General features: G+C 38.7%; 1 protein-coding gene across 2 annotated transcripts in view; it reads right to left on the bottom strand.

Moving 5' to 3' along the window:
- ntrk3a (neurotrophic tyrosine kinase, receptor, type 3a) overlaps positions 1-14,525 on the bottom strand; it is a 159,689-nt gene extending 145,164 nt beyond the window's left edge. The window contains exon 1 of one of the 2 annotated variants that reach the window (XM_056740254.1): positions 13,991-14,525. In XM_056740254.1, coding sequence (XP_056596232.1) covers positions 13,991-14,235 — 245 coding nt within the window. In that variant the 5' untranslated portion in view covers positions 14,236-14,525. Of the gene's footprint in view, positions 1-12,371; positions 12,475-13,990 lie in introns of those variants that run through there. The other variant, XM_056740255.1, reaches the window with a different exon arrangement.
- Between the last annotated feature and the right edge of the window lie 1,977 nt (positions 14,526-16,502).

The following is a 16,502-nucleotide window of genomic DNA, read 5'->3' as shown; positions in this document are numbered from 1 at the left end:
CTCCTGGCCTGAAGTTAACTTCCGGTCTGTGTTTGGTCATAATGTAACAATTCATTTTATATTTAATTTGTATTAACATTTATTGTGTATTAATAGTATTAATTTAAATTTAAACAACTCAACAGTTATTGATTTTTTGCGGAGCTCTGTCGGAAGTAAAGTTTGCATCACAAATTGTTTGTTTAAAATAGTCTTATTTTTTATGCACTTAGATGTGTACTCTTTACTGTAAATATTGTTGTACCATCCAGAATAATCACTTTTCTAAAAGATGGTCTTTCCTAGCTACAACTGTTTATGCTTAAAACAAAGATGATGGCAAACAAGTAATCTCATTGTCGTATCTGGGTGGGGTTCATAAAGGGGGTTTGGGAAATGGTGGGGGGTGGTCTAGCTCTCTAAATTAGATTAAGTCGTACTGATGACATTCTCTCGAGAGTCAGTTAGCATGGAGGATGGTAGCTGCCTTCACTAAACCGAGTCACAAAGATTTTGAGGTACCGTGATGAAAGCACGCTGAAAATAAAACGTGGAGTGGGAATTTGGGATTAGTGGACAAGTGATCCGTTTGAGGGTTTGTTGACAAAAGCCGAACGACTGTGTGAAAGAGAACTAACGATTACACTCAATGTTTGCGTTACAGATGAAACTGCGTACCGGATTTGTGTTTTTTTGTAGCGAGTGCTTCATGCTAAGTGGACCTGGAGTGTGTTGTAGCCAAGTAGCATATCTAATTGAGTTGAAGTTGTCTGGCAAGACCACCTTTGTGTGCCCAGAGGAAAGTTTTATAGCTCTGAGGTTGCTCTTCCACGGCTCAGGAGACTTAATAGAGTGCTCAGTTATAATTCCTTGAAGTGTCAAACTAAAATTCTTGAGGAGACAAAAACAGACACAATTGAGATCTTGGTTGGACATCTAAAGGACTAGTTTAACGAAAATTTAAAATTCTTTCATCATTTACCCGCCCTCGTGTCATTTCAAACCTGGATGACTTTCTTCTTCAGAACACAAAAGATATTTTGAAGCACGTTTCAATTTCACGTCAATGCTTTCAAAGAGAAAATCATGTCATTAAAGAGATGACATTACCAACTATTAGCACCCATAGTCAGTTGTTAAAGTCTTTTTGTTGCATAGCAACATTCTATTACGCCTCACATACAGGACATTACACATATAATGAAAGCGTAGCATTTAATGATCACTAAAGAGCTTGCATGACCTCAGCTTTGCTCTTCACAACCCCCACAGCCTCTCAGAGTGTTCTGAAACAAGAGTGTCTCCTCGGATCATAATCTTGCCAACCTGGGCTTCATTCTCGTCTTCGAATGTGACGAGGTAAAGCAAAACAACATGCTGTCAATACCACCGGTCAGAAATAACTCACAACTTAATGGGTTTGCCCTCGTCTTGCACAAAAGGCACCCATGGGAGGGGGCACAGAGGGTGGGCTTTGACTCCTTTTATTTCCCAGCAGGGTCCTCGCCTACACACATGCACACACTCATCCTCCACTGGACATACCATTGGGATAGTGTGCATCATCTAAAACAAAAGCCCAAGAACCAAGTATACAGACAGCTACCACTTAACTAATTTAGTTTACATATTTTTGAAATCACTAAAAACATTTGCACATATTTGTTTTTGTATTTAACAAAAGATTTCGCAAATGCTCTTGGTTTAGTAAAAAAGCTAATATTTGCTTAAGTTTGTAAGCGGGTAACCGCCAAATAATCATTTTAAAAATTAATTGTTATTAAAAGGATACAAATAAAATAAAATAAATAAAAATAATTCTAATTTATTAAATAAAATAATTTGACAAAGTAAACAGATAGATATTTATTCAATACGTTTTTGATGCAAGAAATAGTTATTTACATTAAACAACTACCATGCAACAAAATAAAAGTCCTGGGTGCAATTTAGCGTAGGGCTTTCACAACATCAGATTTTCACTAAACGGTCATAGCTGCGAAAATAATTCATGACAACAATAGTATTGCAATATCTATAGACTTAAAAAATAATTCTATCAGTCAAATTCATCTTTAATTGAGGGTATTTTGTGTTTTCTCTTTCTTTATTACATACGTAAGTAAAGTGAGGCTTAATTATTTACTATATTATATGTGTACTGTAAAATTAACACAGAATCGATAACCGTTGCTTTAGGTATCACGGTGACAACACCGGCATATTGTGACACGCCTATTGATATGCTTTTATTCTTGTGAAGTTGGCATGAAATAGAATTTGCAAGTCTTTTCTTCACTGTTTCGACAAATATCCAATTGAATGGCTTCTAGAATGAGAAACAAAATGTAAGGCGGGACTTGATTTACTCCTTTGGGAATTGATTGGATTTTTGGAAATAATGATGTACACAGATAAATCCATTATAATAAACACTACAATCTTCCTTAAAAACAAGAATTGACAATTTGGATTTCATAAAGATCGCTTTGGTGAACTGATTCAAAAGGCTTGACATGAATTAATCAAATCTCGCACCACTATCAATTATTAAGATGACTATGAGCTTCTGAACCCAGACGACTCCTTGCAGAACAGCTCCGCTGAGACCTGCACCCTCTCCATCTCCTTAACTAATCCTGAAAGGTAAAAGACGAGACGCGACAGGAAGAGAAGCACATAAGGGTTCTGCCATCAAACCCCATGTGTTCTCCACCGATGATGGGAGCTTCTGGCATCATCTTCTCATTTTGAGGAATTCAATTAGACTGAGTCAGACACTCATGGGGTTGGATTTTAAAACACGATCCTGGCTTGGTTTATTCCAGTGGGTATTCGTGATAAAGTCATGGAGAGTTTCCTTCAACAGAGAGATTTAAGAAAGAAGAATGTTAAACTTATCCGCTAAGCAGTGAGATCATTTCTTTTTGTTACAGTTTCTCAATAGACCTTCAATTAAAGCTTTCCAGAAAGAGAATACGTCAGCAAAAGCTTTATAATTTCAGCTAGCCTCTGCGCAATACCCTTCTTCCACAAACCGAGACACAAAATTCAGCATTTGGCACAACTGTCAATCAACGGTTCCAGCCAATCAGCAGCATTGCCCTTCCAAACACAAGACAAATCTATCGAACCTAAAGTCTCTGCAAAAAACCTTCATGAGTGTCCCTTGAACATTTTCTCATCTTGACTAATTAGATCACAAAGATCGGATCAAATCACAAGTAAGAGCAAAACCAAACATAATTCATCAGGGTCGTACATCCCCGTGGGAAACCTGTGATATACAACCTCACTGAATGTTTCATATGCATCTGCCGGTGGCCAGGAAAGATAAACCAAACCTATTTCCATAGTTATTCGTCCTCATTTTACTCTCCGCCAATATTGGCAAATCAAATTTTACGCCCCCCTTAATAGCTCAGACCTATCAGGGTATTAAACGCTCAGTCCTTTTTAAATGTTCTATTACTTTTTATTCCTCGGGTTTGAAATATTTAAAAAGTCGCTTAAATCAAATTCAAATTACCAATCTAAAACATCCCATCGGGTGACATGCTTGTAATTATTTAGGGAGAAAAGTAACAGTGGTGAGCTCTCCAAGTTTCCAAAGCAATTATGAATTAATTAAAACAAGATATCCCCATGAATTAGTTATGAAAGTACGTGCACTAAATATCCATTGTTGATGTTCTTCGCTCCTATCAATTCTCCCTTTTTAATTATGGCAAATTACAGTCGTATAATTGCGCATTTTACTTAAAGGGCGCGACCTGCCCGCGTCATTTGTGCTCGACGGAAAAAAACTGTCCATGCTAACAATATAAAGACCTACAGAGTAAAAAGGAATTACGTGTAAAGCAGCCTCTCTTTCTCTCTCAGTATCTGAATGGGCTTTAGCTTGATGGAAGCCAGACAGTTAAGGAAAAATACAAAGCAAGCCAATAAAACACCAGTAGGAAAAACCTCTACGAAACCACAACTAACTGTAAACACATACTTTGATTTGTCAACAATTACTTAAAGAAGACATAGTTGTAAAAAAAGATGTGCATAAAGGAAATCCAACTATATTGTGAATGTGAATCTGTCAGCCAATCACAGCAAAATCCATACATTCGTGATCCAGATGGTAAAAACCCAGACAAAGTCATTCCTTGTGATTCACTGTTTTCTACATAAAATCATCCTACATAATGTAAAGAACATTCTGTAAAAATGTTACCTTGATATATTTAATATTGACTAAATCATTTCAAAAGTTGATATCAGAGCTAAATCAATGCTTAAAAATCAAACTTTGGTGCTCATTATCTCACAATAAGATTTGGGGACTTTAACCAGGTTTTCACAAACTGGGTCACATGATAAACCCCAAATGCATGCTGCAGTCTTAAAGAAAAATGGTAATTTGTTACAAATTACAAAAATGATTGTTACAGTGTTCAAAAGAAAGACAAACTTTCTAATAGTCAAACTTCATTGAACATGTCCACGCTTTAATAACTACATTAACTAAAATCCCCTTGACTAACGCTGCAAATATCTCCAAAAACTGAAGTAAAATTTAAAGTAAACCTTCAGCTTGATTTATCTGGAGCTGACACTTTAAGATTTTGTTACATAATGTCTTCACACATTGGTTTATGTGTCCGAATGCCTTCAGGGCCGTGTATATCCGTCATGTGCTACAGCAACCTCCTAAAGCCTTCTTATATGTTTTATAATTAAAAGGACGTGTTGACATGTTAGCACGACAATACGTGCCATCGTTTTAATGTAAGTGTTTTATTGCGTTTGCTGTTTGTTGATATCAGATCCGTGGGCTGTTGGATGGAGGATGAAGGGAGCCTGACGTGGGTGGAGAGCTATTTATGAATGCACAGGACATGCATCGGCTCTGCTCTCATTAAAACTCCTCTCACGGTGGAGGAGGAATACTGCCCACACCCTCTGGACGGCTTTCCTCCACTGCAGTCTGGGCCAGAATTTCCACGCTGATCTGAGATCAAGTTATGTCTCTTATCATACTGAGACCTTGTAAAAACAAGTAAAACCGATCGAGGGACAGAATAGAAACTGTGTGAACACACATTTAGAAAAAGTTACATTCATTTTTGATTATATCTGGGCACCAGCCTGTCTGAAAGTTTAAGTCTGAGATCTTTAAGTCTTAAATGAAAGCACTGTGGATTAAATTATTAGAAATCATCGAGGGGAATCAGAGTCCAAACCAGAATTATTACATTTCTTACAATTCCATCCAATCCCTAAAGAGCGGCCAGTCTGATAAATCTGAACTTTGATCTCAAATGCGACTTTGAAGAAACTTTTACTCTGAACGTTCATTCAGCCACGTTTTCGGGACCAACTCACAGATGTATAAGACAGATATGCCAGGTGCAGAAATGCTTCTCTACCTTCTTGTTTTAGGAAATTAAAAATCTTCACCAGCAGCTGGGTAATTAGGCCTGTAGATCTTGGATGTTGGCCACTCTCTTCCGCACGCCCAAAATGATTCTCATAAATGGGATCGCCAGGTCAGAGCACCTGTTAGACAGCTTGAAAACTTTTCATTATCAGACAAAACAGCTTGGCAACATCTTTTCAACAGCAGGACCACAGCCCGGGCCTCTGTTGCATATGTGGTGAGGAAAGTGGCCGATTTAAATCATAATGAAAACACGATAATGGCAGCGGTTGATCCACAATGATTCTTTTGGAGGCGTATATATATTTATTTATATGTATTTTGCTTTTATAAACTGTTTATTTTCTTGGTGTGGGTGAAGAATAGACTAGGGGGAGAAAGCGAATATCCTAGCAACATCAAAACAATGTTCTAACAACAAATCAAAAGACCATACCAGCTAAAGTCTTCATCCTCTATTCAAACAAATTATTAAAGATAATGTGCTTGTTGTGTAGTTGTGCTTGGAGTTTAAATTTAGGCTAAGCATCGGGAACTTTGAGTATTTGTATGCTTTCTTATTTATTACAATAAATGCTATAATCTCTGACACGCTGTACTTTGCCTCTTAGTTTTGTCAATTGAATAAGTTTTCTCAATTTTGTTCATACATGTAACACACACATACTCAATTCTTTATGGTTTATTCTTAATTAAAATCAAACCTAAATTCAAATATTGTACAAACATGACCTCTGGACGTCACCTTCAGGCACAAAAGTATACATATAAACAGCCTGGTCATAAAAGCGACTGCCGATGAATAAATGTAAATACTCGTGCAGATTTTGTACGGGTTTAAATCTTATTTCAAAGCATGTTTGTGAACTTTACATGTTAATGAAACCTTTATATTATTCACAGAAAGATCTCTCTCAACATTTCAACGTTCATAACCCTACTAAATGTAAGCTTTGCCATAGCGTTCTTGGTGTACTTTACCGGCAGACACAGAATCGGCATGAGAAGGCAGTCCATTTATATTTGTGTCCTAGGACTTGGATTGCAAACAAGTTTTCAAGACATCAGCACAATGACCTTATAGAGACTCAGCCGCTTGCAGTTGGAAGAAACATTTCATTACACCGAGAAATGCCAGCGATAGAGGCAAAATCCCACTTAGCCTCTCCTCACAGTAAAGCTCTTCTGGAATCCAAAACAGACCCCCCCAAAAAACATGAGGGAGCAGCGATATGCGGCTAAACCCTACCCACATCCGCCTAGCTAGCGCAGGTGCCTTATAAGAAGCTCAATCCCATTTGTGACGCCCACTCTTGTTTTCCTACTGCTGTGACAGCCGGTGAATAGCAATGAGCAACACATTGTACTTGTAGTCTAGCATGGATTTACTCTGCTATATGCTCCACAAGTGTAGAACATATAGTTCATTCATTCAGGCATTACATTCATGTATTTTATCCAAAGCGACTTACATTGCTTTATCCTATACATTTTACATAGGTATTTGAAATCCCCTGGGATCGAACCCACAACCTTGCGCTGTTAACGCAATGCTCTTACCACTGAGCTAAAGGAAATTTGAGAGATTAAAAACATGCTAGAGACAATGTGGAGTACCACTCGGAAATAGTCACTGGACATATTTTCAAAATCAGCCGTTTTGAAAAAAGTAGATGCTAAAATAAATATTTTATTCCAACAAAATACATGCTAGTTCTAAAGAGACTTTATTGTAGAAAGCTAAACTAAAGGGTGTAGTTACAGCATCCACCAGCAGGGGCCAAATATCCCTTGCGAACCACCTGGGCGGCATGCATATGAGCAAATGTGTTTATGACCCAAAAAACTCCAACCTAGACTAAATCTTGTGTAGATCGGTGTCTGATACTTTGCAACTAAATGCAACGACATATCCACGCCTGGTACGGAAGTAATTTTTAAAAGGACAGCACTGGACGTCATTAAAAACGCCACTACCGCCAACCTGTGGACGCCCGGCTGCCAGCTAACCAAGAAATGAACTGCTCGGGATCATCCGCACTGTTCTACAGTCTATCAGGCGCTTCATTAGCCATGCAATGAATAAAAGATCAGCAGCAAGCAGGAAGAGAAAAAAATGAGTGCAAGTTGAAGATTGCGAGAGAGAAAGAGAGAATAAAAACGAAGAAAATCTAAAACAGCAGCAGGCGAAATTACCTCCAACATGTCCGTGATTGAAACCCAAAACCCACTCTCTCGTATTATCTGCCGTCTGAGGCGCGGAATATTCTAGATTGAAATGTCACTGTCACTATTATTCCATTACTTTTGTCTCAATCAATAATTTCTATTGAATTAGGAGACTCAGTGGGATGTGCTTGTGTTTCATTAACTTTCATCATCGACATCTACTAAAAATTGCCTTGAATAGCATGCGTAAAAAGCCACAAAAAAATCGTCAATTTACAATTTCGCTAGTAGAAACGAAATCGAATTCATTTCTACGTCTCACAAAGAGAAAGGGGCAGTAGCGTGCTGAAGGAAAAGAGTGATCAATATTTTAACGTGGTCGAAGGGGACGACTGTACGTGTCCTCGATGGATAATGCCGTTGCCGTGGCATCATGCTACGCCGGGTCTCGAACATTTTATTTATTTATATAGATCATTTAAACACAACTTCATTGCCCAAAGTGCTTCACAATACATTAAATATATACATTCAAATATATAAACTACCAAACAAGATTTACCCTGCACTACACTCAGCAGGTTCGCACTACAGCTTTTTCATTCCGGTCTAAAATTATTAAGTTTGACTGGCTATACAATAAAAAGTTGTCGAGCGAGTACGTAAATACAATAAGTAAAATAAATAAACCATGTTAGCATTTTTACGATGTTTCTTTTGACAAGCAACGACAGCAGCTTGAGTGATGAAAGATTTACACTCTTTTTTATTCCATGCCATATGCAGAACTGAGCTATGAATAAAGGTTTTTCCAAACTCAAAGTGACAGATGTTGTTCGAAGGGAAAATAAAGCCTCAAGACAAAAAAGTCAAATGCATGCATGCATTATATGACCTGAAGAAACAGAGCACATGTGCTCATTATGACCAAACACTTCAATGTTTCCAAATCTATACAAACATCATCATTGCATTTCTTCCTCCCGTTAAACTTTAACATGAACGTGACCTTGGGATCTCCGGCTGTCATTCCTACAGCTGAGAAGACAGATACAGACCTAAAGAACGATACCCCATCATACATGCAAACAGAAGTGTTCACAGTGTGGGATCTGACGGAGCACTGGGTTACTTATTTGTAGAAGCAGCGGGAGGGGGGGGTGGCACGCACATATTTTTGCACCACACTGTTTCGACGCAACGGCGGCCATCATTTTACCTCAGCACCCTACCGTTATTTGGTGTCACAACAAACCGGGAAGCTCCAGCTAGATCTGTCTTTTGAATGTATTAAATGAACTTTATTGTTCATGTCTAGACTGTTTAATCTAACAGCTACAACACAAACTACAGCCTATTATGTGACACACAAAGTGTGTTCTTTAAAGTGTAGTCTTAGATTAAACATAAGCTTAGTCTTGGACTAACCCAAAATGTAATGTAGATTCGCCACTAAGGCCACCTAAAATTCAAAACATCCACGAGCTGCTCAGGTTAATGGTAGAAAAAGAATCTCTGATCAATATTACATGGCACCGACACACCAGGGTTATTTATGACCGAAGGCACTCAAGTACAATATTTAAAATGGAAAACTGGATCAACCCTGTTACCAGAAGAGTATCTCGATTATGAGGGCACGACAGGACCTTGAGTGTGCCATATTCATATCTGCCTCTGCACTGTGGGGGTCTTTAGGTCTGGCTGTTCTCTATTGATCTTTTTGCCATTATGGTTATCATAAACAGCGCCTCCAGACACATTATGAACATCAGAGGTCACAGAAATGGACAACTCCCATTACTGTACAAGGGACAATAGCAACGTGCTGTGTATTTCAAAATGCGTCTCTTTCTAAATCTATAATTTGCACATTAGCGACGGATATGCATTTTTTCCATCTATTAGTACGTCATTAAAAGGTTGCTGTGCTAAAATAATATTGAAATAATGACGTACAAGATGTGTTCATTCATGCGACTCCTAATCGCCAACATCACTTCAGAATGATGAACAAAAAACCTTCAAAGCTTTCAAGGTCGAAAAAAGGTCAATAAGAACTTTAGCGATGATGCACGCTACACTTTGATAGTTTTTAGGTCATCCAACAAGCACCGGGGCAACAAAAAATACAAACAACGCTTTTCTTTTGATCTGAGACTTGTAAATAAAACAGACTTGCTTTGACTTGACACAGTCCATAACAAGAGTGAAAGTTTGTGTACTTGAAAAGACCCAAAACACATTGATTCCAAACACTTTTGTTATGCAATAATAAAAAGTGAAAAAAAACGATGCGTTGGGACAATTCAAACTTCTTCAAAGCAGTCGGGCCTACTTCAAAAAAATTTATTTAAAAGATTAGTATAAGTACGTTAGTATTGCATAAAAATGAGTATAGAATAATAATTAGTATATAACAAAAAGTACATTTCATTTCTGAATCAAAACCAAGCTTTCCTTTATATCAGCACTATACATTTTAGAAGGTTGGCTCTTGCTTTGCCCGACACGTTTGCATGACATCCACACAACCGTGGCGTCAAAACAGTCAATCGGTATTCTATGCATTTCACAAAACAATCAAAAAGCGCTTCCACCATGCTCCCATCTCCATGACCTTTCCCACAGGGGTATCGCAACCCGGGTATCGGGCATAAAAAGGCAATGCAAACGAGATCCTATTGCTCTTCCTTAGACGCAGCACTCTCATCCGAGATAGATAATAACCCTCTTCACCTTTCTCTCCTAGCACAACATTTGCCATGGATGATTGCACAGCTTCTAACACGGTTTCCGACAGCCACCACCAAACAAACCGTACTGATATTATCTGGCCTTCCGCAAAACCGCACCTGCCAGCGAAAAGAAGCCTCGGATGTCATAGGTTGTGAAGCATTATGGAACCGGATGGTTAGAAAAAAAGAGCATCGACGTTGAGAACGTTTAGTTTACATTTTGACTAGTTAACAGCAACAAATACTCCCCCCTCGTGCTTATGCAAGGGAGAAAGTCACATAAGGCGTGTAATTATGGATCCATTTGTGGCCCGAAGCTATTGTTTGATTACCTGAAAGCAGCAATCAAGCAGGCAGGCAACGTTAAAAGAAAAAAACGTCTTCCTTATGCACAGCGAAGAGCGAAAACATCTGTATAGAAGCTTTCTGAATTCTCATTAAAATGTTCTTCAATAAGCAACCTATTTTCCATGGCTTTGCCATCTATCAGCAGGTATCTGCCATTCTTGATGGCTTTTAAAGGTGCCGATTTGAAACGGCTGCTTTACTTTGAAAACGCTTTCTGAAAAGCTTCGGTGTAATTGAGCTTCGGAGATCCCAGCAAAGTACCGCCATTTAGATTTACGGGAGTAATTTTCAAGCAGGCCCATCTCAAACTGTTCCTAATCCACTCTTATTTTAATCACGCACGAAATTAGGTGCCGAGATGCTGGTCTAGACACAGACTCGTGGGATAGATGAATGGGGTTTGAATGGACAATCAAAAATAAGAACGTGTTTTCCTGCACCAGTAGCCTATGGGTTCTGCTTAGAATGCGGTCATAACTCTAAATTAGACTCATGGCATTCTCAGCTTTCAAAAAACTGCATATAAGAAAATAATACTCACACCTTGCCTAGTAAACAGAACGCACTGGCAAGATAGAATTTAGACGCTTTCTTGTTGAGGACATTCTCAGAAAAAGTATTTCTCGTATTTCTAAGACAAAAGGGTTGAGGTGAGGTGCTCGTAGTTACTATATATTCTGGCCATGAATTGTGACATTCCATTAGCCAAATAAAAGACCAGTAAAGCTAATACAGAAATAGCATTGTAGAGAGTACCAAAAAGTCAATTAGTGTAATGGATATCCTAGATGAAAACAAATGAGATACACTAAGGGCACTCTATTACAATGATGCGCAACAAACAGAAGACCATAACACTACTAACTTGTAACCAAGACATATCGCTTAGCTTTCCATTGCTAGCAACAATCAAAGCAAGCAAAACTGTACTCCGAATACTTTTGATAACAACAAATCCTATGGCATCAGAGCTATAAATAATGAATGCTTTTTCACATGAGCCACTATACAGTCTTATGACATCAGCTAAGGACATGATCTTAATTTTTGTACCACTGCAAATCAAAACAAAGTCATATTTATTTACTGGAAAATGGAACATTCCTTTTCAAACATCTACGGCAGAAAACTAAAACAGAGCAAGCTGTAGTTATTTAGAAACTTAGTATTAACCTATTTTTGTCACAGAATTAGACGCACAGAGTAAATGACATGTCTTCTGCAGAATGCACAGGCACTTTCCTAAAAAAGACCTTGACTCTAGCACACTTTACATTTATCCTTGTTGTATGCTAAAGTGTTTTTAACAAAGAGCCATTGCAAATATATGATGATTTTGATCATTTTGGAGGATAGAATTTAAAGGAATTAGAAGTTTAAAAACTAAAAATGCATTTGTGAAAAAGAACTACTACTATGTAGCCCTGAAGACAACTTTCCTATGTGAGATTATCCTCGATCACTAGGCAAAAGCCTGACATTTTTGTTCTGAAATTATCATTTTTATCAGATGTTTATCAAACATTATAACTTTTTATATTCCAAAAGTATTGAGGACAGGTGACTGGAGGAGTATCCACCTCATCTGTAAATTGGTCAAGGTCGAATGAATACAATAGAAGTGGGTTGATGACTCGTCGGGGAATGCTCACTAAAAATGTCGACATCTTTCTGCAGGGTCAACTAAGAATGGCGCAATAGATTACCGATTTAGGGGAGCTGTCCAGCGTCAGGGGGGTGCTGATCTCGGTTCGCCTAAAGCGCATGCGCTGCACAATCTGTTCAGTACAAAAATATAAAGCAGATCGCTAAAACAAAGGACAAGCACACATTCGTTACACAACAAAAAAAAAACTAAACAAACACACTAAATCATACGCAATATGAGTAACTATAAGGCTTTCCAGTTCGGATGCTGAAAAAGGTTACCACCATCCCCTCTAGTGGCCTGAAAGTGACAGGATTCGGAAAGTAAAAGACGTCTCCCAAAGAAACTGTTGAGTGCGTGCAATAGTTTGCATACAGGATCATGCCGCCCCCCTTATAGAATGCGATGAAGAAATGAAACCATCACACATAAGGTTTTCATGGCATCCCTTCCAGGCAAATCTCAACAAAGCATCAATCATGAATTGGGTTTTTGTTCCACCAAACGCGCATTTGTTCTCAGTGCGTTGAAATGATTCCGCAGGAAATAACACGATCTGTCTCGATTTGCCTTCGCGATGTATCTGCAGTCTTATATTACCGACATTGCATAATGAAAACGTAATATCAATCTGCAGTTTGTCCAAAAAATGTCTCTGCGAACATTTTCTGGCAGAATGAAGCAAAAAACTTAGAGGCGGTGGATTTGTTTTAATCTCTTAAACTAATAGCATTTTCTATTCAGAATGTCATTAGGCTACTTGGTTAGGCCCCGTTGAAGAAAACAACATTAACGTTGTCTTTGCTTGAGGCGTTATTATTTATTTGCTCCGATCAGTCGAGGGCCATTATGCAGCCCCCGTTATTTATCCGAAAAACCATCAGGGACAAGAAGACCATCATACCCCGTAATGAGTTTACTCCATTAAAGCATTACTGTTTCTTTCTATATGCCTCGTAGCTTTCGACTTTTACCTTCTAGAGGGACATGCGTAAAAATCTCAACCTTTCAACGAATGGGAAAAACATGTGAATTTTCTAATCCCCGTTCACTTTAACCGAGTGTTTTTATCACTACACACTGTAATATTACTCTGTCACGACTTCAAACTTGTGCAACATTTTTCGTCTATCTTTACGCACAATGCACCTTTCGCGTGCGCAAATGTGACAAATTCCTTTTGGCATTCCTGTCATGAATACAAAGCAGCCTCAATAAAGACGCCTCTCAGTGAAGCCAAAAACAAGAACCGATCCGGTTCACATCAGATGTTGCGTTTCGTTTTCACCAATTATGTTTCCTGCTGAATATAAGATGCATGTATTTTCTGCGCTCTAGTGAAGCCAAAGATGTTGAAGGTCCGTTTGTTTTAACGCAGCATCTGTTAATGCTTCATTACAAGCGTGCAAGACTCCGTATTAACACAATATACTTAGTTTTATGTTCTTGGCTTTATCATATCGACATCATCTTTTACATTCCCTAATATGCAATCAATCCATCGCGAAGAAACATTTGGCCAGGCTCTAAAAGGTAGCCTAATGTCGACTGTGCATCATTAAAGTTAGAATAATCCCACACGCTAACGCAAAGGCTGGAGTGAGTGGGCGACTTGAGAGTTTATCTCAACACACACATGGACTCAACATGTGACGGACACTTGTGCGCTTGACTTACATCGATGAGATGTTCTCAAACAGGTCCGGAAGGCTGTTGGTGGTATTCCCGTCGCTCACCGAGTCCTGTAGTGCCAGAAGGGGAAAGAAATTCCCTTTGTGAGACTTATTGCAAAGGATGTCCGTGACGGAACAAGTGCAGGTCGGCGGGCAGTGCAGCATTGAGCTCATGTAATCTTGGAAGATGCTAAGGAGAAACAGGACCCTCCACCAGCCAACGCGGGGTGGAACGGAGAATAAATCCATGTTTCCAGGTGTTCCCGTTAGCTCCTGTTTTAGCTCCTTTGGGGGGTTAATGTTCAACAGCCAAGAAAACGAGAGAAGAGGTCAGGGTATCCGTTTGGTGATGAGAGCGCGCGCACGGGTGCGTGGATGAGTGAAGGTATGTTTGAGAAACGAGATTGCAGTAAAAGGAAAAGAGATGAAAATACTCCGTCAATGCAGAAAGGGGTCAAAAATCAACGGCCCCAGACTGTCCTCGTCTCCGGGCTGCATGGTACGGGCTACCCCGTCTCCTCGGTTAGGTTTGGCGCGTAGTTCCAGGTTGTTGGAGCTCCGACTTGAAGACTAAAGCGTCAGAGCGCAATTGGAGGAGAGCGGGAGAGAGAGTGTGAGAGAGAGAGAGAGGTTCATGCTCCGAGCATCAAGTCCCACCTACTGGGCAGATTAAAAACTGACGCACCTGCAGAAGAGATCAAATCAGCCAAAAAACGGACACTGCAATAGGCATAACGCTTACAAGCGTGTGTTTTACGTAGTATAACCTATAAAATCAAGTTGAAAAAATATGATATATGTTTATTATTGCGTTGGCCATCTAAAGCATTTGACTATGTCAGAAAGCATCTGAATTTTGCATGGCATCTCAGCAACCAATCGTGAAATGCACAACTAAACCATGTGTTTGGATGAAATAAAATATAAACGTGCACTTTTCAAAAACGTGACTATTATTATGACCATATTCAGTGTATTCAATATTTTTAATTTGAGTTTATTTGACTTAAGCTTTCCTGTAGCTCAATGGTTAGAGCATGACTCTAGCAACGCCAAAACGTCATGGGTTCAATACCATGGATTGAACATACTCAGAAACAAATGTATAGTATAATGCAATGCAAGTCGCTTTGGATAAATGCGTCTGCCAAAGGCATAAATGTAAATGTTATGTAAAAACATTATAGAAATGCAGAAAAGTAATGAATAAATAAATAACAATTTGCATGATTGTCCCCATTTATTTTAGACTCCATATAGAATTCAAATTTGGTTGGCAATCATATCGAGACGATTCTTTTTTTATTTTGTATAACACATTTTAATAGGTTTAATAAATAAATAAAAAGTAATTTGAGGTCATCTGGTTATTCTTTTATCGGAATAATTAATATGTTAACAAAGACTTTAGTTCACAAGTTTTCATTTGCACTATTACAGTTCAATACAAGAAGAAACAGAACTCACGGATTTAAAATATTACAGACCATAATGCAAAACAGATCAGTTCATGTACACAGAACTATAAGTCATGAAACTTCGATTTTAATATGGTACATTTCCTTAGAATCCTTGTGCAATATAATCTAAAATGAAAAGTCATGTACTATAAGCATTAAATGTCGAATTATGCAAACGATACTGTATACCATAAACAGTCACGTTTTAAAAGATGAACTCCTTAAAAACACTAGAAAAAGAAACAAACCTAAGAGGTCACCATTCTGATCTTCGCTCTTCTGCTGTGGAATCATGTTTTTACCAAAATGTAAGCTGAGCTCTCATGCTCTTGCTCTTTGAACTCTGAGTGCTTTAAAGCCAAGATGTCCTGCCCTATAAAGACCTCATACTATTAACGTGTATCTAGCCATCTGCACATTCTTTTTCGTTACATCGCCGTAGCAACGTACAAAGCAACGATATTGCTTTCAGACCATCTTTTCTGAATGCAGAGAGTCCTAAAGGAAGAACTCTGAGCTAAAAAGAACATTAGTTCCCTGTAGGATACAGAGCACTACTAAGAATGTCAAAACCTACCCCATACTATTCTCTCTACACCTGGTCCATTCGAAATCAGCGTGGTGTATTTGAAGACTAACCCACAAAGCAACACACAAGAGAATGCACCGGTCTCCTCATAAATAGAAAACACAAACTTGTCCCTGAGCATATAAGGCACTGGTCTGAACGCAGAGTGTATCTGCGATTAAATGTACAGTACCTCTACTGAAATCTGAACGTACTGTCTCCAAAAGCAACCCCGGGAGGAACACCATATATCCGTGGCATTACTACAGTAAAGATAAAACAGTACACACTATGCACTTGCTCACTGGCTGATAGTGAACTCGTTTCTTGGGAGTGCACAACCCATTACAAGTCCATAACATAATGTAAAGAGTGGGAAGACCGCTTATAGATACAGCAAGAACATGGATGTAGGTCAACAAACTATCACACACTGTACAAGAGATGCATTGGCTTGTGGTGGTCTATGTAAAGGACGATAAACTGTC

Source organism: Triplophysa dalaica, chromosome 24 (assembly GCF_015846415.1).
Source record: "Triplophysa dalaica isolate WHDGS20190420 chromosome 24, ASM1584641v1, whole genome shotgun sequence".
NCBI classification, from domain to species: Eukaryota; Metazoa; Chordata; class Actinopteri; order Cypriniformes; family Nemacheilidae; genus Triplophysa; species Triplophysa dalaica.
The sequence above is the reverse complement of the archived record's forward strand: the minus strand, read 5'-3'. Positions and strand labels throughout refer to the sequence as shown.